The sequence below is a fragment of the Hippocampus bargibanti genome, linkage group LG12, assembly GCF_051943395.1.
Source record: "Hippocampus bargibanti isolate YZ-2025 linkage group LG12, ASM5194339v1, whole genome shotgun sequence".
NCBI classification, from domain to species: Eukaryota; Metazoa; Chordata; class Actinopteri; order Syngnathiformes; family Syngnathidae; genus Hippocampus; species Hippocampus bargibanti.
Window position 1 is genome coordinate 20,496,650 of NC_142745.1, and position 23,956 is coordinate 20,520,605.

Consider the following 23,956-nt stretch of genomic DNA (forward strand, 5'->3'; position numbering starts at 1 on the left):
ACATGAACGTTATTGAACATATCTGGGGTAAGATGAAGGAGGCTTGGAAGATGAAACCGAAGAATCTTGATGAACTCTGGGAGTCCTGCAAGACTGCTTTCTTTGCCATTCCAGATGACTTCATCAATAAGTTAATTGAGTCATTGCCGAAACGTATGGATGCAGTCCTCCAAGCTCAGGGGAGCCATACACGATATTAATTATTTTTCTAAGGCATTATGACTTTATGTTCTGGCATTATTGTAGCATATTTGTGTATTCAAAATGGAATATATGTATAATTTCTACATTATTTTTGTATGTGACAAGACTTGTCCAAGCAAAATCCGAACTTTCTGTCCTAATTAAATAATACAACTCAATGAATGATACAAAACTTTATATTGGTATAATAAACATAATCTCGAGGGTTTTGACTTTCATATAAACCATTTCTAATTCCTATAGATCAACGACAAGTCAAGTTATTATTTGTTGTTCCTACAACTTGGATAAGCGACAAGACTTTTGTCAGGGACTGGTATAGTGTAACTGTGCAAAAATGTTTCATAAAAAAACTGTCCATAGTGCAAGTATAAAAAAAGCATATTGATATATGTAGCTGTATTACATCAGCATAAAGTTTACTTATTAGTTTATGAAATGTGATACGATAATTTTTTTCTGCTACTTTCAACAACGCCAAAATCACTCGCTAGGTATTAGCTATCTGTCATGATCTGGTTGGCAACCAACGGGTGGCGCTGTCGGCCCCGCCTGCACCTGCACAGGTGCTGGTCGTCCCGAGCCCTGGCGGACTGCCATGTTCGGATTGGCGACCACCGGGTAGCGCTGTCAGCCCTGCCTGCTGCCTCGCAGGTGCTGGTCGTTACAATCAGTGACACTTAAAAGGACTCCCGGCACCACCATTCGCTGTCGGGTCATTGTTTAATGCTGTTATATGCATGTGTGCACGTGTTTGTTTCATCTTGGCGGAATTTTAATCTTGGTTTTCTTTTGATACTTTGTATTTTTTCTGTTCAGATGATTTTGATGTTTTACATTTTGTTCCTGCTGACTTTATTTTAATACAATTTTTCAAACACAACCTCCTGCTCCCTCCTGCCTGCTTTTGGGATCCGCACCCGCTATCACCACCCTGCAAAACGTGACGCTATCTATTTGCTAGTTATTAGCTATATAATCGCTATTTATTAGCTATCTATTTGCTAGCTAATAGGTATCTAATCGCTAGCTATTAGCTAGCTAGCTAGCGATTTGAGTGAACGCTGGCGCGTGTGGCTGCCGCTGCTCACCCACAGAAAAAAATATCCTGTGACTGTAAAGTGACCTTGAGAGTTTTGAAAGGCGCTTAGAAATCAAATGTATAATAATAATAATAATAATTATTATTATTATTATGGCGGCGCGGTAGTCAAGTGGTTAGCACTCCGGCTTCACAGTGCAGAGGCCGCCGGTTCGCGTCCCAGTCCGGCCTCCCTGTGTGGAGCTTACATGTTCTCCCTGGGCCCGCGTGGGTTTTCTCCGGGTGCTCCGGTTTCCTCCCACACTCCAAAAACATGCATGGCCGGCAGATTGACCACTCCAAATTGTCCCTATGTGTGAGAGTGACTGTTGTACGTCTTTGTGTGCCCTGCGATTGGCTGGCAACCAATTCAGGGTGTCCCCCGCCTCGTGCCCGAGGACAGCTGAGATAGGCTCCAGCACCCAACGCGACCCTAATGAGAAATAAGCCGTACGGAAAATGGATGAATGGATAATAATAATAATAATAATAATAATAATAATCCCCTTTCAAATTGCCCTGTGGACGACTAAAGGTTTTCTGATTCTGAATAATAAATTGTATTTCAAACGCCTTTCAAAGCTCTCAGACACTTTACAGTCACAACCATAGATACAATAAATAAAATACAATTATAAATAGTGTATTAGAAATAATATATTAGAAATAAATTATAAATAATCTATAAATAATACAAAAATATGCTTGTGCTTGAATAGTGTATTAGAAATAATATACTATAAATAAATAAATTATAAATAATCTATATAAATAATATAAAAATGTGCTTGTGCTTAACTAATTCAAGCTTTCAAAACGTGCAACTCTTGAAGAAAAACAACCAACCAACCAAACAAACAAACAAACAACCAAACAAACAAACAAACAAACAAACAAACAAACAAACAAACATACACACACACACACACACACACACAAACAAACAAACAAACAAACAAACAAACAAACAAACAAACAAACAAACAAACAAACAAACAAGTGCGTTGCCAGCTGCTTATGTAAAGCTCTGGCAAGACTCCTCCCGCCCACCGAACGAGCGTCGTCCGGTTTGGCTGGCTCTAAGAGCGAATTGGACTCTGAGGCCTCGAGCGCTGCGGGGTGACGCCGGCCAGAGTATCACGGATACGCTCGAACGCGCTCGGGAGCCAGTGGGAGGCTGCTCTGGCGTGTCAACAACGGCGGCTTCATCGAGCATTGCTTTGCGGATGAAAAGAGTCCATGCAGAAAAAGGCGTTCGTGCTCCGAGGCATTTCACTCTAAACCCCCCCCCCCCTTCCTCGAGCTGGGCTCGATTGCGCTCGGCACCCGCTCCCTCACACGAGAGCCGAGGCTCTGTGATCCAGACGCTGTTCAGTGTTCTGCGAGCGCCTCCGAGAGAGGACCGAGAGGAGGGGAGAGGGACGCAGCAGAGGGAAGACAGAGCAGACGTTTCATGCGTCCCCACGAGCGCGACCAGCACAGAAGAAGCTCCCGCTCCTCAGCGCAGAGAAACGGAGCGAGAGAGGAAGAGCAAAACACGACTGCACACAAGACAAGTGCACATGACCACGTGATGACATGAGCCTCCTCCCCGTTGTCCGTCCGGGCGGGTGACACCGAGCCGGCGCTGCGCTGGCTTTGGTGACTCTTTCCAAGGAGGTGAGCGGCGCACATCCACAGGACGGACTACCCGGGATCGAAAAGAAGAGTGCAGACCCCCTCATTTTTTTGGCTTCTGGGTCGGGCTCATCTGCAATCTCGGGGAGAAAGCTTTCTTCATGATAGGTGAATTTCAAGGCGCCTGAGTCCGCTGTTCCAACCGAGCCTCGGTCCTCCTCAACTCGTTCTTCAGGTAAGAGGGCTGAGGGGCATACGCGTTGACTTAGGCACGGGGGAGGGGCTTATAAATGAAATGTATTATTGTAAGAAAGCCTCCTGAACTGTGAAATGTGTTATTATTATAATAATAATTATTATTAACTTCTCGAAGCGTTCGGATCACACGCGGCTGCGAGTAAAAGCTAAACCAATAAGTAGGGATGTGACAAAAATTTCCAATAATCATTTATCACACATTTTACCATATTAACGTGCATTTAAATATATTTCAAATTGTGTATAGATAATTGTTCTATGACAATTATTAAGGAAATAATGGACTGTTTAATTTTCGAAATGAGGGGATTTTCTGCTTGTAATTACACAGTTCAAAAATAGAAAGTCTGTGACCGAGTTCTTTATTACAGTTTAAACGATCATAACGTTCTTAATTTTTGGCAGTTCTTAACGGGTTAGGTACCATTTGGAAAGCTTTTGAAATTCTAAACAAGAACAGAAACTACAAGAAAAGATTCAAAATATAATTTAGCAAATATCAACGATCGAATGCAGGCAGATTTTGGTCTGAAATCAAAAATCTTCTTCTTTTCCTTTCGGCATTTCCCTTCAAGGGGTCACCACAGCGAATCAGTGTCGAATCAGTGTCCTCCATCTTCAGAGGTTTGAATGGCTGTCACTAAATACTAGGAAAGGAAATTGTGAGCTCTAGAAATATATATGCTAATGCTTCGTATATATATATATATATATATATTCTACCACTTTTATGACTTATAAAAATACAACTTACTCACCTTTATAACCTGTAGTGTTTGCAAAAAGAGCGTAAACGTAATTGATTTTTTCCCCCGTTTCTCGTTGTCATATTCGGAAATTCCAAGAACCAGCATGGAAGGAAAAGTGTAATACGTCATCATAAGGTGCATAGCGTGGAATATTCCACGAAAAACGATTATGTACTTCACAAAAATGCAATAATATACGACTGCGAGTACAGAGTGCGCTCAATTCACTGGACAGAAACAATCGCGGTGGAATATAGGTCACTGCAGCGTACCTACAGTAAGGTTGAGTTCATCAAGTTGGGTTTGTCGCCGCCATTTGCTTCAGGTCCGGCTGATGTCTCAATGCAAACCAAAAAGTTTGCTTGTTTCTCCCGCTGGAGTGACTAATATATGCCGCTGGCCGTTCAAAAAAAGGTTGGTTGAGGTCTTATTGGTTTGAAGGGGAAGCTTTGCCCCCGCCCCTGCCTCTCGATTGTGATGCCGGCAGAAAGCAGCTCCTTTTGATAGTGAGTGTGCAGATGTCTTCCACCGTACTCTGCACAGTTGAGCATCTTCATCCTGTTAGGTTAGAATATTACGAGCTAATATTAGCGTTAACAGTTACGTTTAAAGGACAACGACACCACTTTTTTGTTTCCTAACTGACATCAGAAAAACGTTTGATAGCATCTAAAATACCCAAAACACGCAGTCATATGGAAAACACCAATAAAAATGACTTAAAGGACAACCGACGTCACTTTTTTTTTTAACTGACACCAGAAAAACGTTTTATAGCATCTAAAATACTCAAAACACGCAGTATGATATTTTAGTTAAAGGCAAAATACCAATAAAAATGACTTAAAGTGTCCAAAATCTGCAAAAAATGAGCTGCGAATTGGGCATTTTCAGAAAGACCCGCCCCCATTTTGTGACGTCACGCCAAGACGTCTTGCATTGCTTGTGAATCAAAACAATGGCTTCAGATTCGGAGAATATGCTTTCTTCTTACACATCCAGTTATGAATATGATTCAAATAGCTCTGAAGAGCAAAGCATACATGTTTGCAATCGATTAAAGAATGTATTTGGGCCATTTTGAGGCAACATTGCGGGAAAATCTCTCACAAAAAAAGAGGCACAAAATGGCGACATCCTGTGGCCACCTCCGTTTCTACAGGCTGATAAATTCTTAAATGGCGCTTGGACGCCCTCTGGCGGCTTTAGGGTGCAACACGAGGTCCCCAGACCAAACAACTACAGCGAAATACATTGACGTGATGGAAGGACAATGCGACAATGCGTCCTTTTCACGGTCAGCAGGCGGTACTTTTCTGACGTCACGTGAGGACTCGTCACCAACTCAAAAACAAGAGTTCCTGAATGTTCAGCGCGAGTCTTAAAACGAAAAATATAGCCATATGCGGTGGAATCTTATTAAAATACGCTCAGTAGAAGTCATTTGAAGTGATTTTACAAATTATGGACACAACTTCTCCGGGGACGTCGGTTGTCCTTTAAAGTGTCCCAAAAGTTTCAGTTCAGAAGGTCCCGCCCCCTTGTTCGTGACGTCACGCCAAGACGTCTTGCCTTGCTCGAGAATCAAAACAATGGCTTCAGATTCGGAGAAGATGCTTTCTTGTTACTCATGCAGTTATGAATATGATTCAAATAGTTCTGAAGAGGAAAGCATAAATGTTTGCAATCGATTAAAGAAGTCCTTCCGTGTCATTTTGAGGCGTTCTGGACTAGAATGTAGCGTCCCACAAAATGCACAAGATGGCGCCCAAGCTCCATTGGTAATGGTTTTGTCTGCTGGGAATTTGTGTCAACTAGTATCAAATAGTAGTCTTGGTGCAACACACAACAATTCACCATCGCGTTATTAATTTGTTTTCCTTCTAATTTCGCCATCAACACGGATCAACACGAAGTTTTCAGACCAAACAAAGTACCCAAAATGCATTGTGTGTCGCTTTCTCGGTCAGGGGCGTTCCTGACGTGACGTCCCTTAGGGCATCGTCAACAACTCAAAAACAGGAAGCGTCGGTTGTCCTTTAATCTTTTAACAATTTAGAATTTTTCCGTGACGCTACATTGGAGTTCAGATGCCTCAAAATGATCCGGAAGAACTTCTTTCATCGATTGCAAACATTGCTGCTTTCCTCTTCAGAACTATTTGAATCATATCCATAACTGGATGAGTAACAAGAAAGCATCGTCTCCGAATCTGAAGCCATTGTTTTGATTCTCGAGCAAGGCAAGACGTCCTGGTGTGACGTCACGAACAAGGGGGCGGGAACTTCTGAAACTCGCAATCTTCGCAATCATTTTAAAGTAGTTTTGGGACACTTTAAGTCATTTTTATTGGTGTTTTGCATTTGACTATAAATACCAGCCTGCGTGTTTTGGGTATTTTAGATGCTATGAAACGTTTTTGTGATGTCAGTTAGGAAACAAAAAAATGGTGTCTGTTGTCCTTTAAGATGAAAAAGAAATGCATCCAGGTGACTGTTGATGGAGAGGGGGTGGGCATCCATAAGGACGGCGTGAACGGGGATTTCAACTAGCCCAGTTGAGCTCGAACTGAGAGCGCCAGGTCTCGTTGCAGCGTATTCGCCGGCGACTGAAACGATAGGAAGACCCAAACGGACAGGCTCTATTCAATCCGCCTCCGTACATAACACACGATGAGCGACACGATGACCCCCAATGATCTTTCAGTGTCATTTATTTGATCCATGGAAGAGTAGAGGCAGAAACAAAAACAAAAACCAGGAAGGTGGGCTTTGCATTGACACAAAGCTCCTTCCTCCTTTCTGCTTTTGCGCCATGAATTAAAGATGAGGGCCCCAAAGGCCCGCCTGGAGCGCAGGTCCAGCTCACCCATAGATGGAAATCCATTTGCTCCTCTTCTTCCTCACCGTCGCTGAACTGTATTGGTCAGAGAACCTTAAAATGCTCTCAGATGCAACGACGTGGCAATACAATTGCTTGTTTGCAAGAAATCAGGACACTTTTGTACAGATTGCTTGCATCTTCTTCTTTTACTTTGGCATTTTCCCGTCAAGGAGTCGCCACAGCGAATCAGTGTCCTCCATTTTCAGAGGTTTGATTGGCATGTTTGTTTTGGCCAAGCTTTTACGTCGGATGCCCTTACTGACACAACCCTCTGTATTTATCCAGGCTTGGGACCGGCACAATAAGACACTGGCTTGTCTCCCATTGGGGCTACAGAACAAGCAACTCTATGAACTTAATAAAGATGAAGATGCTCAGGAAAAGGCTCCCAAAAACACAGTGGTCATCGGCACAGCAGCATGTGCAATGTCCAAACTGTTCCAGCTAAATAAATGACATGTTGTTAGAAAATGGATGACATCAGTAAGCTGTTTACTGGCTATTTTTTTTTTGAGTGAACGAAAAAAAAAATCACAATGACTACAACAGGATTTTGTTTTCTTGATTTTCTCTGAACAAGACACGTTCACTTACCTCTCAGACAGATTCCACCAAATCAATGAGGCCAATTTTCGCCCTATTTAGTGGAGTACATCTTAAAGAAGGGGTCGGGAACCTTTTTGACTAAGAGAGCCATAAAAGTAAAATATTTAAAATTGTTTTTCAGTGAGAGCCACACGCACGCGCGCGCACATACAAACGCTCGCGTGCGCGCGCACACACAAACACGCGCGCAGACGCGGCCACTTTTCAACAAAATATCAGAATGTATTATTTAAAATAACTTTGTGATGGTACTCACCGTTAACATGAATGGTTTTCCGTTCCTCGTGATTGGTAAAAATCCAGGCAAACGATCGGAATGAAATTCAATTTGTCGGTCCACAGGCAAAGTTGCTGCTAGCTAGCCTGCACAAGGCTCATAAGCTTCCACACTTGCAGTCTGCAATATACTTCTCGCAGAAGTATGTTGATGCTAACGTTAACATGGGGCACGGACATTCGACTGTTTCATCGATGGTGTTGTTTCATTGCAAATTAGAATCAGAACATTTTCTCTCCTCTAATGCTCCGGTGCATTAACGCTGAAGTGCACTGGTTGGGCTCATTTAAAGGGCCGTTTACCTGTTTCAACATGACGGCCACTATCATCCAATCAAAATTGCGCTTTCCGCCAACTGCAGCCCCAACGGGAAATGAATGGTAAAAAAACGAAAATATGTATTCAGTTTTATCGGCGAGCCATAGGCAATCATCAAAAGAGCCATATGGCTCGCGAGCCATAGGTTCCCGACTCCTGCCTTAAAGGATAACCGACGCTTCCGGACAAGTTTTGTCCATAATTTGCAAAATCGCTTCAAATGACTTCTACTGAGCGTATTTTACAAAGATTCCTCCGCATATAGCTATATTTTACATTTTAATACTCGTGCTGAATATTCAGGAAGTCGTGTTTTTGAGTTGGTGACGATTCCTGATGTCACGTCACTGAAGGAACGCCCCTGACCGAGAAAGGACACACAATGCATTTTGTGGCACTTTGTTTGGTCTGAAAACTTCGTGTTGATCCGTGTTGATGGCGAAATTAGAAGGAAAACACATAAATAACACGATGGTGAATCGTTGTGTGTTGCACCAAGACTGCTATTTGATACTACCTGACAAAAATTCCCAGGAGACAAATCAGCCCATTTCCACGGAACTTTGTCGCCATCTTCTGCATTTTTTGGGTGCTACATTTCTGTCCAAATGCCTCAAAATGACACTGAATAAATTCTTTAATCGATTGCAAACAATTATGCTTTCCTCTTCAGACCTATTTTAATGATATTCATAACTGGATGAGTAACAAGAAAGCATCTTCTCTAAATATGAAGCCATTGTTTTAATTCTAGAGCAACGCTAGACGTCCTGGCGTGACGTCACAAACAAGGGGGTGGGACCTTCTGAAACTGAAACTTTCTCAGATCATTTTGAAGTAGTTTTGGGAGACTTTAAGTCATTTTTATTGGCGTTTTGCATTTGAGTCCAAATATCATCCTGCGTGTTTTGGGTATTTTAGATGCTATAAAACGTTTTTCTGATGTCAGTTAGAAAACAAAAAAGTGGTGTTGGTTGTCCTTTAAAGCCAGGGTGCACAGCCCACAAAGGGTGCTTTCTCCCACCCTTGCATACGTCCCCAAAATACACGTCCATTTAGGCAACAGGTGTCAAAGTCAAGGCCTGGAGGCCAAATCTGGCCCACCACCTCATTTTATTCGGCTGGCGAAAGCAAATCAAAACTGTGAAATTCAACGATGCTTGCTAAAGTCCCAACCCAAATTTCAAATTGTCCCATGTAAACCACAACAGCAGTCATTATTCTTGACTTCTGATTTGAAAACTGGATCTTCATTAATTTGTTCTGCGTTCTGAATGTAATAATGTAACAACAATAATAATAATACATTTCATTTTAAGCGCCTTTCGAAGTTCCCAAGGACATTTTACAGTCACAAACAAGTATAGGTACTATAATAAATAAAATAAAATCACAAATAGAATACAATAAATGAAATACAGTTATAAATAGAAGCAAGAGAAAGAGCTACACAGAAAATGCGATTCTAAATAGGTGGGTTTTAAGATGGGATTTGAAGGTGGGAAGAGAATCGATGTTACGAATGTTGGGAGGAAGTGAGTTCCAGAGTTTGGGGGCAGAGCAGCTGAAAACCCTGTGTTGGGGTAATTCGGCATATAAACATCCCTAAACATCGCTCTGTAATCTTTGTTTACATTTTGAACTTCCTCATACGTCATATCCTGCCTTCCTTTACATGATGTCACATTTTCATTACGTCACATCCTGTCGCGTCATATACTATGCGCCGTATAAATACTCCTGCAGCCCGTTTTCTCTCTCTCTCTCTCTCTCTCCATGCTCCCTCCACGGCCGACACCGCGATGCCTCCCCGCTCTACTAAATTAAATCAACTTTCTGTTCAAGACCTGGCTCCCTGATGGTTTCACCATCCATCTCCATCAACACCCGTAGAAGCAATGAACCAAGGGCGAACGATAAAAATAATCCAACACCCTGTCCCCCATCGTGCTGAGACGGGCAGGGGGGAGCACACAGAGGTGGAGGGAAAAAGAGGATCTGAGGGAACGAGAGGGAATAGAAATTTGAATAAGTATGAAGAATATAATATGAAGCATGTAGGTAATATAATATGTAGTATCAGTGTCTGAAACTCATGACTAAAAGTTAGTGGACACCCGGTCCGGCAGGCAGACTACACTGAAAAGTTGCCGGCCCGGCCATAAAGTTGCCTGCCCGATTTTTCACAACTTAAAACACAAAGACGTCTAATCGCCCAAAAAAATACAAACATTGTTGCAAAGTTTAAGGTTTTTTTTTTTTTATTAACGAAGTACCAACCACAAATGCTCCCTTGCCTAATTTATGGCAAATATACCTTGCTGAAAATTTTGCTTCAGTTGCTGTTTGTCATCACGGTGTACGTTGCAACATAGGCGTTGTGTTGTCTGTTGAACGTTACGTGGACTCCACTTTCTCAGTGGCTTTCAAAACTGAAATACACTTTTCAGTCAGGGTGTAGTCCGAAGCAGGCTTCTGATTGGCGAACGTTCGTTTGGTCTTTTGCATACTCTGCACTGGCAGCCTATCAGAAGCCTGCTTCGGACTACACCCTGACTGAAAAGTGTACTTCAGAGTTTGTAAAGACGCTGAGAAAATGGCATCCATGTGGCTTGTAGTGGTTTGTTTGTAGCGTTTGCTTTATTGAATAAAACAAACGTTTGATTTGAAGAACGTTGTTGGCCATCTGGGCTGAGATGTTTTGAAAGTTGCATGCCCAACGTAAAAGTTGTATGCCCCCCAAAAAATGATTTTGTCACCTGTGGTTTAGGCGAAGAGTCTGGGCTGCGCACAAGAGTTTGTCTGAAATGGTGTCAGGGATGTTCGATCGGACACTGTGGACAAAGCATCTGACACAGAAAGATTTTCTTTTACTGCCGGCAGGGGACACAGCCGTTCAAGACAGACGCCCAAATTCTGCAGCCCTCTGCCAAGCTATTTATTGAGAGTGTATGCAAATTAAAGTGATACATTAGTAAATCATAGTTTTCTTGATTAGAATACCACGCCCCTGCACGTTCTAAGCACCAACAGCTGTAAGCAATAAAACATAGATATTTTAATTGGTTGTCTTTTCCGTGAACTGATAAATTTGTAACCTGGCTCTTCCTGTGAGGGAGTTTCAAGTCCTCCTGTGACGAAGGAGTTTCCCAAGTCCTAAATTCTGTCCAAGGCCAGATCTCCTCGATGAAGATGACAGTTTAACTGGGCTGTGTCTGTTTCACTCAGATTGACTCTGGCCATCTGCACCTTTACTGTGGGCTATTGTTTGGTTGGCCAGCTAAGCATTGGACTTTTAAATATAACTTCTTATTCTCCATTAAAGGGGGCACTGAGGTTGACTGGTCCAGGGTATCCCCAAAGTCAGCGAGGTGAGGCTGGCCATCACCCGCTCATACCAAGTTTGCTCCTCATGCTAGACAGGATTGCGGACGTTGTCGTGATGGCCGCACGCTCGTCTCTCCCCGTCGGCCACATTTGGGCCAATCAGAAGTGACGGCCAATGGCGGCAGGTGCTCCCGTTTTGGCACGCTCGCTAAACGGTGCTCCTCCAAAGTCCGTCGGCGGGAGATGACGAGAGAGTTTGCCCGCGGGTCGCTTTTCATGCTACTCAATGGCCAATGCGTGACAATGATGCCGATTGAAATAACGAAAGACCTTCAGCCCAAAATGAATGGCCGCCTTTTAGAAGATGAGGTGCAATGAACATAAACGACTCAGCCTGCAGGCAAGGATAAACACGAGCGTTAATACGTATTGTTTACCATCGATGGGTAACTGCGCCGACGTTTGCGTCCACACAACAGGAACCCATGAAAAATTCATGCCTGTTAAGCAAAGAAAAACAGCCCTCTTACCCTCAGATCATTTTGGCCACCTGCCCATGAGCTTAAAATGGCGGCAGCTGTCCAAATTACAATGCAATACATTGATTTATATAGCGCTTTAACAACAGCTGAAACTGGAACAAAGCGCTAATATGGAAAAAAAGGAAATGCTGCCCCCATTTGGAAGGGAAAAATCATTGCCAGGGGCCTGGCCAGCACTTTATCGGCCCCCAAACAGGAAAAAACAAAACCTGAATATATTTGGGAATGGTCATATTTTCCATTCCCAAATAACTTTGTGAATGGCAGTTCACGAATTAATTCATGAACTAATTATAATTCACATCAGTTTGTGATTCAGAATATTTTTAGGCCAGCAGAGAACGCTTTGCAGGCCTTGACAGTTTTAAGTCATGTTTTCAATTGCCGAATAATTAACCGTGATAAACGAGGGATTACTGTGTACCAAAGCAAACAATGTTTGAGACTTTACCGCCCCCTTTTGGACTAAATGTGTAACACGCTGTTATGTTACCTTGTATTCAAATTATCTTTCCGTTCTATTCCAAAACAGTTGGAACATTGTAATTGTTCTTATCCCGTGACTGTAAAGTAATAATACAGTGATCCCTCGGTTTACGACCCCCTTGGCTTACGAACTTTTCATTTTACGAACGTTAAATTTATGAACATTTTACCTTGACATACGAACTATTTTTGGGATACACACGGAGCTACCACAATGAGTGATGTGTCATTCGCGAATGAGCCCGTTCTCCTAACAAGAAAATGGCAGGTGGCTTGTTTTGGTCCTCTATTCCCCGCCCCCAGTCGTCGGTTAAAGACACGAGATTGGTCAAGAATGCAGCAGTGAGGGGAGGTGGTTTAAACATGAAAGAAACAGGCAGACGACAGAGAGAGAGTGACAAAATGGATTTCAACTTTAATAGTTTAAAGGCAGAGTGTAGACTGCAAGGTTAAAATATCCCATGAATCAGGCTCCACAAATAACGCGCACAAGCCATCTGTACACTTGATGCAAAAAGCTATCAATCCAGCTAAACAGAACACAATTGATGAGGAACAAGGTAAAATTATCGCAGAGAAATCACCTACAAGGGATCATTCCTCAAGATGGTGAAAGAAGGTTACGTTCCTCATCCAGTGTTTAATGCTGAGGAAACCGGACACTCCATTCCATCAAGCCATCAACGACCATCACAAAGGTAAATAAAACGACTTTATTATACTGTACAGTTTATTTCTTTAATTCTAATACCATAGCACATTTATTATACATAAAATAAGCTATATTTTGTGTAGTTTTAAGGCTTAGAAAATTAGAAAGCAGAAAATTATGTTTTATGGGGACCTGGGAACAGATTATTCTCATTTTAATGGTTTTCTATGGGAATTTTTTTTTTGGGATACACACTTTTCACCTTACACACTGTCTGGGAACCAATTAAGTTCGTAAGCCAAGGTATCACTGTACATTTTATTTATTAGCAGCTTTCAAAACTCTCAAGGTCACTTTACAGTCACAGGATCAGTTTCTTCTGTGGGTGAGCGGCGGCAGCCACATGCGCCAGCGTTCACTCAACCCTGGCTGGGCGGGGGGTGAGTACGTCATCCGCATGTTCCGTCTCCTTTCTGAGTGTGTGTGCCCTCCCACAGAATGGCCTGTTTTTTGGCGGCGTGGGTCGGCTTGGGCGTCCTGCTGCTGTCGCAGGCGACGCTCTACCAGTCCATCCAGCAGCACCAGGTGGCCCGGCCTGCCCGCACCGACATTCTCACCCTGGGTAAGCGTCCGCACATTTTTCTGGGCCAGCCGACGAGATGCTTTTGACTTTGCTTCGAGCGCTTCCCTCAACGACTCATTGCGGGACATAAAGCCTTCAACTTCAAGTCTTGCTGAACCCTCCGACATTGGTGGGGAGTTTTTGCGCAATGGTGACCGGCTGTTAAACAAACGCCGCTGGATTTTGTACCTCTCACTTTGCTTCACGCATCAGATGACTTAAAACGATCAATCCGGGCCAGTTTTTGTAAGCAGCATGTCAGAAAATTGAATTCCAGTCGCTCTTCTCCCAAATTGCTGACACGTTAAAAATGGAAACGGTGACGGGAAGCGTCTGATTGGCTTGATGGAGGAGCCATGAGAAGGACTTTGGGAAGGAGACACGGATTACATGGATTATAAAGGGAAATGTTTTGATTTGCCACCACATCGGTTTGCGAGCAGGTTTCTGGAACGGATTATGGTCGAAAACACAGCTTTTACTCTATCAAATTTGTTGCGTATGTCACGAGACTGATTTGAACTTTGGGGCTTCACGCAAAATCAACAATCGCAGAAAAAGGCATTTTTTACATACATTTCTTCCTCCTTATCTGATGGCGTCCGAGGGACGATCATGCTTTGTGTCGGCTGTATTTATTTGGATGTATTTTTTATTGATTGATTGATTTTAATGCTACTGGGCAATGAAGTCTCGGTCCGGTTTACTGTCTTTTGCTGAGGATGAGACATCAATCTTACTCTGCCGCTGACCAGAAGTGCTTGCTCTCGACTGAAATGCAGTGATGAATATTTCTATTTCAATTGATTTTGTAATCAGAGAGAGGCTCCCGTTTCACTGCGGCCCGTACCTTCTTGTATAAATAGATCTGACTGTAATAATGATGATGGTGATGATGATGACTTCTTGGAAAAGCTGCTGTACCTTGAACAATGACAGGAAGGAGGGTTGTTTTCTGTAAGTTTTGTCAAGGTCACCTGGAGCTCAGAGTACCCTTTCACTTTCTCAAGCCTAACAGCGAAAAAAAATGAACTTCTCCTTGCCGGTACCAAATCCACCCTACACAAAGCAAACAGTTTCTCTCTCACCATTGACAGTTCAACCATGTACCCCTTCCTTCGACTTTATTATATAGTACAGTTTATTTATTTAATTATAATACCATAGCACATTTATTGTACATAAAATAAGGTATATTTTGTGTAGTTTAAGGCTTAGAAAATTAGAAAGTAGAAAATTATGTTTTATGGGGACCTGGGAACGTCTTCTTCTTCTTCTTCTTCTTCTTCTTCTTCTTCTTCTTCTTCTTCTTCTTCTTCTTCTTCTTATTATTATTATTATTATTATTATTATTATTATAATTATTATATATTATTTAAATGGTTTCCTATGGGAAATTAATTTTTGGGATAAACACTTTTCGCTTTACTCTGTCTAGGAAGCAATTAATTTCGTAAGCCAAGGTATCCCTGTACTTCTGTGAGAGGCAGCAGAAAGCAAGTGTGCAAGCTAATGAGCAGTGTGCAGGCCAGCTAGCAGTAACCTTCCGTATGTAACCGGCAAGTTAACTTTTATTCCGATAGTTTGGCTGGATTTTTACCAATCATGAGAACTAGAAAACCATTCACATTAATAGTGAGTATTATCACAAAGTTATTTTAAATAATACATTCTGACATTTTGTTGAAATCACATATATATATATATATATATATATATATATATATATATATATATATATATATATATATATATATATATATATATATATATATATATATATATATATATATATATATATATATATATATCTTCTCGTCCATCTACGCCCGGGCAATAAACAGCTATGCCCTGCCAGTGATCAGATACCCTGCAGGAATAATAAGGTGGCCAAAGGAAGAGATTCAGAACACGGATGTTAAGACCCGAAAACTCCTCACCATGCACGCGGGTTCCATCCCAAGTCCAGCACCCTGAGACTGTACACAAGCCGTAAGGAAGGAGGCCGGGGACTAGTGAGTGTGAGAGCCACTGTCCAGGATGAAACATCCAAGCTCCATGAATACATCAAAGAGAAGGCTCCAACGGATGATGTACTCAGAGAATGTCTCGGACAATGGGGAACAGTGGATGAGGTAATGTAAGAGGGACAATCATGGGAGGAAAAGCCCCTACACGGGATGTACCACCGAACCATAGTAGAAGTGGCGGATCTCAATAAGTCCTATCAGTGGCTAGAGAGGGCTGGCCTAAAGGACAGCACAGAGGCACTCATCCTGGCTGCCCAAGAGCAGGCCCTGAACACCAGAGCCATAGAGGCAGGGATATACCACACTAGACAAGACCCAAGGTGTAGGTTGTGCAAAGAGGCACCTGAGACAATCCAACACATAACTGCAGGGTGTAAGATGCTGGCAGGGAAAGCCTACATGGAGCGCCATAACCAGGTGGCTGGCATAGTCTACCGAAACATCTGTGTGGAGTATGGACTGGAAACCCCAAGGTCAAAATGGGAAACACCTTCCAAGGTGGTGGAGAATGACCGAGCAAAGATCCTGTGGGACTTCCAGATACAGACCGACAAGATGGTAATGGCCAACCAAACAGATATCGTGGTCATAGATAAAGGGGAAAAGAAAGCCGTTGTCATGGATGTAGCGGTCCTGAGTGATGGAAAGAAGGAACATGAGAAAATCGAGAAATACCAAGGGCTCAGAGAGGAGCTGGAGAGAGCCTGGAAGGTAAAGGTGACAGTCGTGCCTGTGGTGGTCGGAGCACTCGGGGCAGTGACCCCCAAACTCGACGAGTGGTTGCAACAGATCCCGGGAACAACATCGAATATCTCGGTCCAGAAAAGCGCAGTGCTGGGAACAGCACGGATACTGCTCAGAACCCTCAAGCTTCCTGGCCTCTGGTAGAGGACCCGAGCTGAAATGGGGGACAGACACCACCCATGGTGGGTGAGACGAGGATTTTTTATATATATATATATATATATATATATATATATATACAGTAAAGTCTCGTCATATCGATATCGGATATATCGATAGTCCCGGTTATATCGATACTATTTCTATGCACGCACGGAGAAAATTACATGCAAACAGGGTCGGATATATCGATAGTCCCGGTTACATCGATATTTTTTCGGACTCCCTTGAATATCGATATAACGAGACTTTACTGTATATATATATATATGTACACACCAGAAAATATGGTCCATGTTGTCTCTCCTCCTGTTGAATAATGTTGGACATATCACCCTCCGCGACACAAAGACAAATGCTGACAGTGCATACCACAAAAATGAGTTCAAATATATCTTCTATTATTTTTCTGTGCTCGAACCCTATGTTTCCCTTACAAATAGCCGCACTGAGGCAGAGATTGAGTAAGCAATCGCTTGACAGCTTGTTCATCTGTGAAAGAAGCAGCGTAGCTGGTGCCAGCGAGCCTCTCGCCTTCCTCACGTCCTGCTCGCCTGCCTCAAGATTGATGGCGGCTTGATTCTCCGCAGCCAATTTCGCTCTCTCTAGAAATAATCCACTTCATTGACGGATGGGCTGAATGTGACGTGACAGGCAAGGTGGGAGAAACGTTGGACATTAGGGCCACCATTCCATTTGACAACAACCCAGGAAGTCGTTTCGCGCAGCCCTCTGTCCTGCCAAAACTAAGCGTTGCACTTTGACGCTAAAGTTGCGCGATTCGACCTTGTCGTGACAAATAATAATACATTTCATTTATGAGCACCTTACAAAACTTTCAAGGTCACTTTACAGTCAGAGGATTAGTTTTTTTTTCTGTGGGTAATAATAATAATAATAATAATAATAATAATAATAATAATAATAATAATAATAATAATAATAATAATAATTATTATTATTATTATTATTATGACATTTTAAGTGCCTGTCAAAGCTCTCAAGGACACTTTACAGTCACAGACAAGCATAGCTACTATAATCAATAAAATACAATCACAAATAGAATGCAATAAATACAATACAATTATAAATAGAAATGCAAAAGCAATGATATGAATTGTTCAATGCTTCAGAAGACATTGGGCCTGAAGACACAGGGGGCCTGTCGCAAGATTAGATTGTGTTGGATTTGCCTTTATTAGTCTTGCAGTGGACAAATGTACATTTCACAGCAGCAAAGTGATGATAGGAATGAAAGTTGGAAAAACAAAATACAGGAGCCGCTGGAAAAGCAGCCACTCTTGCGGCATTGTCTTGAAGTCAAAAGAACAAAAAAAAAAACCTCAATAACAAATAACATGACAACACAAAGACACAGAGTCATTCATTCTTAAGGACTTTATGTACCCTCTTTGTTAGATAACGGTGTTTAAAGGACAACCGACACCACCGGTCAACTTGTGTCCATAATTTGTACAATCACTTTAAATGACTTCTACTGAGCGTATTTTACAAAGATTCCACCGCATATAGCTACATTTTAAGACCCGCGCTGAATATTCAGAAAGTCTTGTTTTTGAGTTGGGGACCATTCCTGACAGGAACGCCCCTGACCGAGAAAGCGACACACAATGCATTTTGGGTGCTTTGTTTGGTCTGAAAACTTCGGGTTGATGGCGAAATTAAAAGGAAAACACAGAAATAACGTGATGGTGAATCGTTGTGTGTTGCACCAAGACTACTATTTCATACTAGTTAACACAAATTCCCAGCAGACAAATCAGCCCATTTCCAACGCAGCCTGGCCGCCATCTTGTGCATTTTCTGGGACGCTACGTTGGAGTCCTGATGGCTTGAATTGATAAGGAAGGACTTCTTTAATCGATTCCAAAGATTTATGTTTTCCTCTTCAGAACTATTTGAATCATATTCATAACTGGATGAGTAACAAGAAAGCATCTTCTCCGAATCTGAAGCCATTGTTTTGATTCTAGGGAAAGGCAAGACGTCCTGGCGTGACGTCACGAACAAGGCGGGACCTTCTGAAACTCGCCATCTCCGAGGTCATTTTGAAGTAGTTTTGGGACATTTTAAGTCATTTTTATTGGTGTTTTGCATTTGACTAAAAATATCAACCTGCGATGCTATAAAACGCTTTTCTGATGTCAGTTAGGAAACAAAAAAATGGTGTCGGTTGTCCTTTAAGCGAGCGTTTTATTTTATTCTCAATCTGACGGCGGAGTTTACGACACGAAAACCCAGTGACGAGGAGTTCATTTCCATCACCGAATCATTTCCGAGCGCTCCAGGTGAGCACACACATACGTGGGCCATCTGAAGTCATAATCTGGGTGCCTCTAGCGCTGAGGTGTCGGGGTGTCTTGCAAATTCATTCACCCATACCAGCCCCGAGAATGTCTTTGCACGTAAGCTTTTAGGGCTTCATTTACTACCTGGTTCTTGCGTGATGGCAAATTAGCATGACCGATTGAGGGCTAAACAAAATTCTATGTAATTCCATGGAGCTCTGGTCATCCCATTTTTCTGATGTTGGTGAAAAGAGAAGGATGTGACAAGCACCGAGCGCTCGCCCTGCCATTAGCAAGCCATTTTGGAAATACAGTGATACCTTGGCTTACAAACTTAATTGGTTCCTAGACACAGTGTGTAAGGCGAACAGTGTGTATCCCAAACATTAATTTCCCATTGGAAACTATTAAATATGAATAATCCGTTCCCAGGTCCTCAATAAACATAATTTTCCACTTTCTAATTTTTTAAGCCTTAAAACTACACAAAATATACCTTATTTTATATATAATAAATGTGCTATGGTATTGGAATTAACTAAATAAACTGTACTGTATAATAAAGTCGTTTTATTTACCTTTGTGATGGTCGTTGATGGTTTGATGGAATGGAGCGGCCATCTTGAGGAATGATTCCTTGTAAGCTTTGGCAGCTTTATCGTCACAACTGGTTGCCTCACCATGACGAATGACACTATTAATCCCTGTACGACGCTTAAAGTTCTTCAACCATCCGTGGCTAGCCTTGAAATCATCAATGGATAACGAACTTCCAGGTTGCCTCTTGACAATGTCCGAGTGAAGTTGCTGTGCTTTCTCTGCGATAATTTTCCCTAGTTCCTCATCAATTGTGTTCTGTTTTGCTGGGTTAATAGCTTTTTGCATCAAATGCAGAGATGGCTTGTGCAGGTTATTTGTAGAGCTTGATTGATGGAATATTTTAACCTTGCAGTCTACACTCTGGCTTTGAACTATCAATCAAGTTGAAATTTCATTGTGTTTTCTATCCATTTTTTCACTGTCTCTCTGTCGTCTGCCTATCTATTTTTATTTGCAGGTCCGTATTTCTGTAACCCCCCCCCCCACTGCTGCGTTCTTGACGTGTGGCTTTAACCGAAGACTTTTGGCGGGGAATAGAGGACAAAAAAAGTCGTCTGCTATTTCCTTGTTAGGAGAACGGGCTCGTTTGCGAACAACACATCACTCATTGTGGCGCTCTTTGTGCATCCCGAAAAATATTTTGTATGTGAAGGTTAAATTCTCGTGAGTTTTACATTCGTAAGCCGAAGAGTTCGTTAGCCAAGGTGTTCGTAAGCCGAGGTATCACTGTATTGCAAAAGCAAGGATCACCGCACCGTGTCGTAAAGACGTTTTTTGTGGGGCCTTCCGGCTGTCGTCGAGTGCCTCATGAGGTTTCTCATCCTTTGGAGGGTCACTTAGTGATTCAAGAGTCCTTCAAACCCGCGAAGTGAATTTGGTGAAAATATCATTTTACTTTTTGTAGTATGAACTTTTTACTGTCATTAACCACGCACACAAAAACATGAACACACACAGTGAGTAAAAAGTGTGTGTATCCGGGTGAAATGAAAATACACACAAAAAAATCATTTTGGGTGAATTTGTGAGGACCTCTCTGAAACTTTAACAGATGCATATAGAGACCCTCTAGAAGCCTTTAGAATGAAAAACTTGTGAGGACCGGCCAAGGTCTTCACTTGTCAAAAATGTCCTCACTACGTATGGTATAAAATATTAGTGATCCTCATAAGACTAGTCATACAAACACACACACACCCTATGACCGGACCCTGCGCCAGTTCACTTGGAGTAGCAGTAAGACCATGGACTGATCGGCAGCCAATCACAGCTATGCAGTGGGCAAAATGCGCCAAAACACAAGAGTCGGTCAGAAATGAGGCAGCCTTAAATCAATGGCAAGAGCTTTTCTTGAACTTGAGAAGGTTTTCACTGTCTCTCTGTTATCTGCCTATCTATTTTTATTTGCAGCTCCGTATTTCTGTAACCCACCCCCCCACTGCTGCGTTCTTGACGTGTGGCTTTAACCGAAGACTTTTGGCGGGGAATAGAGGACAAAAAAAGTAGTCTGCTATTTCCTTGTTAGGAGAACGGGCTCGTTTGCGAACAACACATCACTCATTGTGGCGCTCTTTGTGCATCCCGAAAAATATTTTGTATGTGAAGGTTAAATTCTCGTGAGTTTTACATTCGTAAGCTGAAGAGTTCGTTAGCCAAGGTGTTCGTAAGCCGAGGTATCACTGTATTGCAAAAGCAAGGATCACCGCACCGTGTCGTAAAGACGTTTTTTGTGGGGCCTTCCGGCTGTCGTCGAGTGCCTCATGAGGTTTCTCGTCTTTTGGAGGGTCACTTAGTGATTCAAGAGTCCTTCAAGGAGGAAGCCCTTGAACGCCTTTTAAATGATCTCCACTTTTCCGTCACAGTATTAGAATGCTTATTGTCATGCATGGCCTTTTGCCCAACGCAATGTCGGATTTCGATAAAGGTGTTCAGACGCACCAGACGGCGGTGATTTAGAAAGACAACCCAAAATAATGAATGGATGAATGCCTCTTGAGTCGCCGGGCTTGTCGTTTTCCAGCCCCCTCACATCTCACGGGATGCCTTTGCGCCATCTGATAACCTGGTGAAAGACTCTAGGAGACTCACCGGCATCATATGATCGCTTGCGCTTCGTGGCTTTTCAAGACTCAGCTCGGCCGTTGTCATTCAGGTGCCATCCGGCGCTTTCTTTACCTCGGGACTGGGAAACTTCTATCTATCTCCTCAACGCTATCGGCCCCCACTCGGACGATTTATCATGGATCAAATGAGACAATTTGTCACGGATTAGTGCACTTAAATGTCGGCATGATAGTGGGAGCAGTCAGTGGGAGCAGTCCGGTATCCTATTACACTGTGCCTTATGGCCAGAAAGACCTTTTTCTACCCCTCCCCTGAGGGGGCAACAGGGCCTAATCAAAGAAGCGGCATCGACAGCTTGAAATTTGGAATATAAGACCCAGCGATTAATTCCACAGCGGCGATATATGAGCACGTTTTATGATGGGTGGCCAATCCGGACTCAGAACAGTGAGGCCCTACCATAGGTAGATGTTTATTTCCATAGACATGCCATGCCACTCTCATGTTTAGCATCATCTTGATGACAACTTAACTCTCAACTCCTTAAGATGAAACCCAATGGGAGCCGTTTAGTGAGAACAGCAGATGTCCCAAAATTGAGCCAAGTGGAACACCACAGGACAGAGGGCCGGATAAGTGACTCAAATTCAGACTTGACAGTTTTACAGCGATACCTCAGTTTATGAACTCCTTGGCTTACAAACTTTTCGGTTTACGAATGTGAAGTTTATGAAAATTTTACCTTGGCATACAAACTATTTTTCGGGATACACACGGAGCGCCACAATGAGTGATGTGTCGTTCTCCTAACAAGAAAATGGCAGCCAACTTTTTTTTAGTCCTCTATTCCCCGCCCCCAGTCTTCGGTTAAAGCCACGTGATTGGTCAAAAACGCAGCCGTGAGGGGGGGGGGGGGGGGGGGGGGTTAAACATTAAAGAGACAGGTAGTCGACAGTGAGAGACTGAGAAAATGGATAGAAAACAGTGAAATTTGGACTTGTTTCAACTTTGATAGTTCAAAACTAGAGTATAGACTGCAAGGTTAAAATATACCATCAATCAGGCTCCACAAATAACCCGCACAAGCCGTCTGTACACTTGATGCAAAAAGCTATCAACCCAGCTAAACAGAACACAATTGATGAGGAACAAGGTAAAATTATCGCAGGGAAAGCACCGACAAGGGATCAATCCTCAAGATGGTGACAGAAGAAGGCTACGTTCCTCATCAAGTGTTTAATGCTGATGCAACTGGCCACTCCATTCCATCAAGCATCAACGACCATCACAAAGGTCAATAAAACGACTTTATTATAGAGTACAGTTTATTTCTTTAATTAGAATACCATAGCATATTTATACATAAAATAAGGTATATTTTGTGTAGTTTTAAAGGACAACCGACGTCACTTTTTTGTTTCTTAACTGCCATCAGAAAAACGTGTGATAGCATCTAAAATACCCAAAACTCACAGTATGATATTTTTATTCAAATTCAAAACACCAATAAAAATGACTTAAAGTGTCCAAAATCTGCAAAAAATTGACCTGCGAATTGGGCATTTTCAGAAAGTCCTGCCCCCAGTTCGTGACGTCAATGCAAGACGTCTTGCATCACTGGATAATCAAAACAATGGCTTCAGATTCAGAGAATATGCTTTCTTGTTACACATCCAGTTATGAATATGATTCAAATAGTTCTGAAGAGCAAAGCATACATGTTTGCAATCAATTAGTTGTAGTTATTCCCTGTCATTTTGAGGCAACATTGAGGGGAAATTTCTCACCAAAAAAGAGGCACAAAATGGCGACCTCCTGTGGCCACCTCCGTTTCCACAGGCTGATAAATTCTTTATATGGAGCTTGGAAGCCCTCATCTGGCGGATTTTTGGTGCAATACGAGGTCCCCAGACCAAACATTACAGCAAAATACATTGACGTGATGGAAGGACCGCTACAATGCGTCTTTTTTCGGTAAGGGGTGTTCCTTTAGTGACGTCACGTACGGACTCGTCACCAACTCAAAAACAAGAATTCCAGAATATTCAGCGCGAGTCTTAAAACGTAAAATATAGCTATATGCGGTGGAATCTTATTAAAATACGCTCAGTAGAAGTCATTTGAAGCCATTTTACAAATTATGGACACAACTTGTTCGGAGACGTTGGTTGTCCTTTAAGGTTTACGAAATTAGAATGTAGAAAATTATGTTTTATGGGATTATTCTCATTTTAATGGTTTCCTGTGGGAAATTAATTTCTGGGATACACACTTTCCGCATTACACACTTTGTCTGTGAACCAATTAAGTTCGTAAGCCAAGGTATCACTGTATTTTCAAGTGACAACTCAATCTCCATCCATTTTTTTAAAAATTGCTTTTGTATAATGACGCTTATTGGGAGCGCCCCCATCACTACTGAACT

At 42.3% G+C, this 23,956-nt stretch overlaps 1 protein-coding gene across 1 annotated transcript in view; it reads left to right on the forward strand.

Moving 5' to 3' along the window:
- The first annotated feature begins 2,385 nt into the window (after positions 1-2,385).
- The window catches only part of tafa1b (TAFA chemokine like family member 1b), a 160,788-nt gene continuing 139,217 nt past the window's right edge, over positions 2,386-23,956 (forward strand). Inside the window, exons 1-2 of the mRNA XM_089010948.1 lie at positions 2,386-3,137; positions 13,498-13,622. Of these exons, the coding sequence (XP_088867074.1) occupies positions 13,499-13,622 (124 nt within the window). The 5' untranslated portion in view covers positions 2,386-3,137; position 13,498. The remainder of the gene's footprint in view (positions 3,138-13,497; positions 13,623-23,956) is intronic.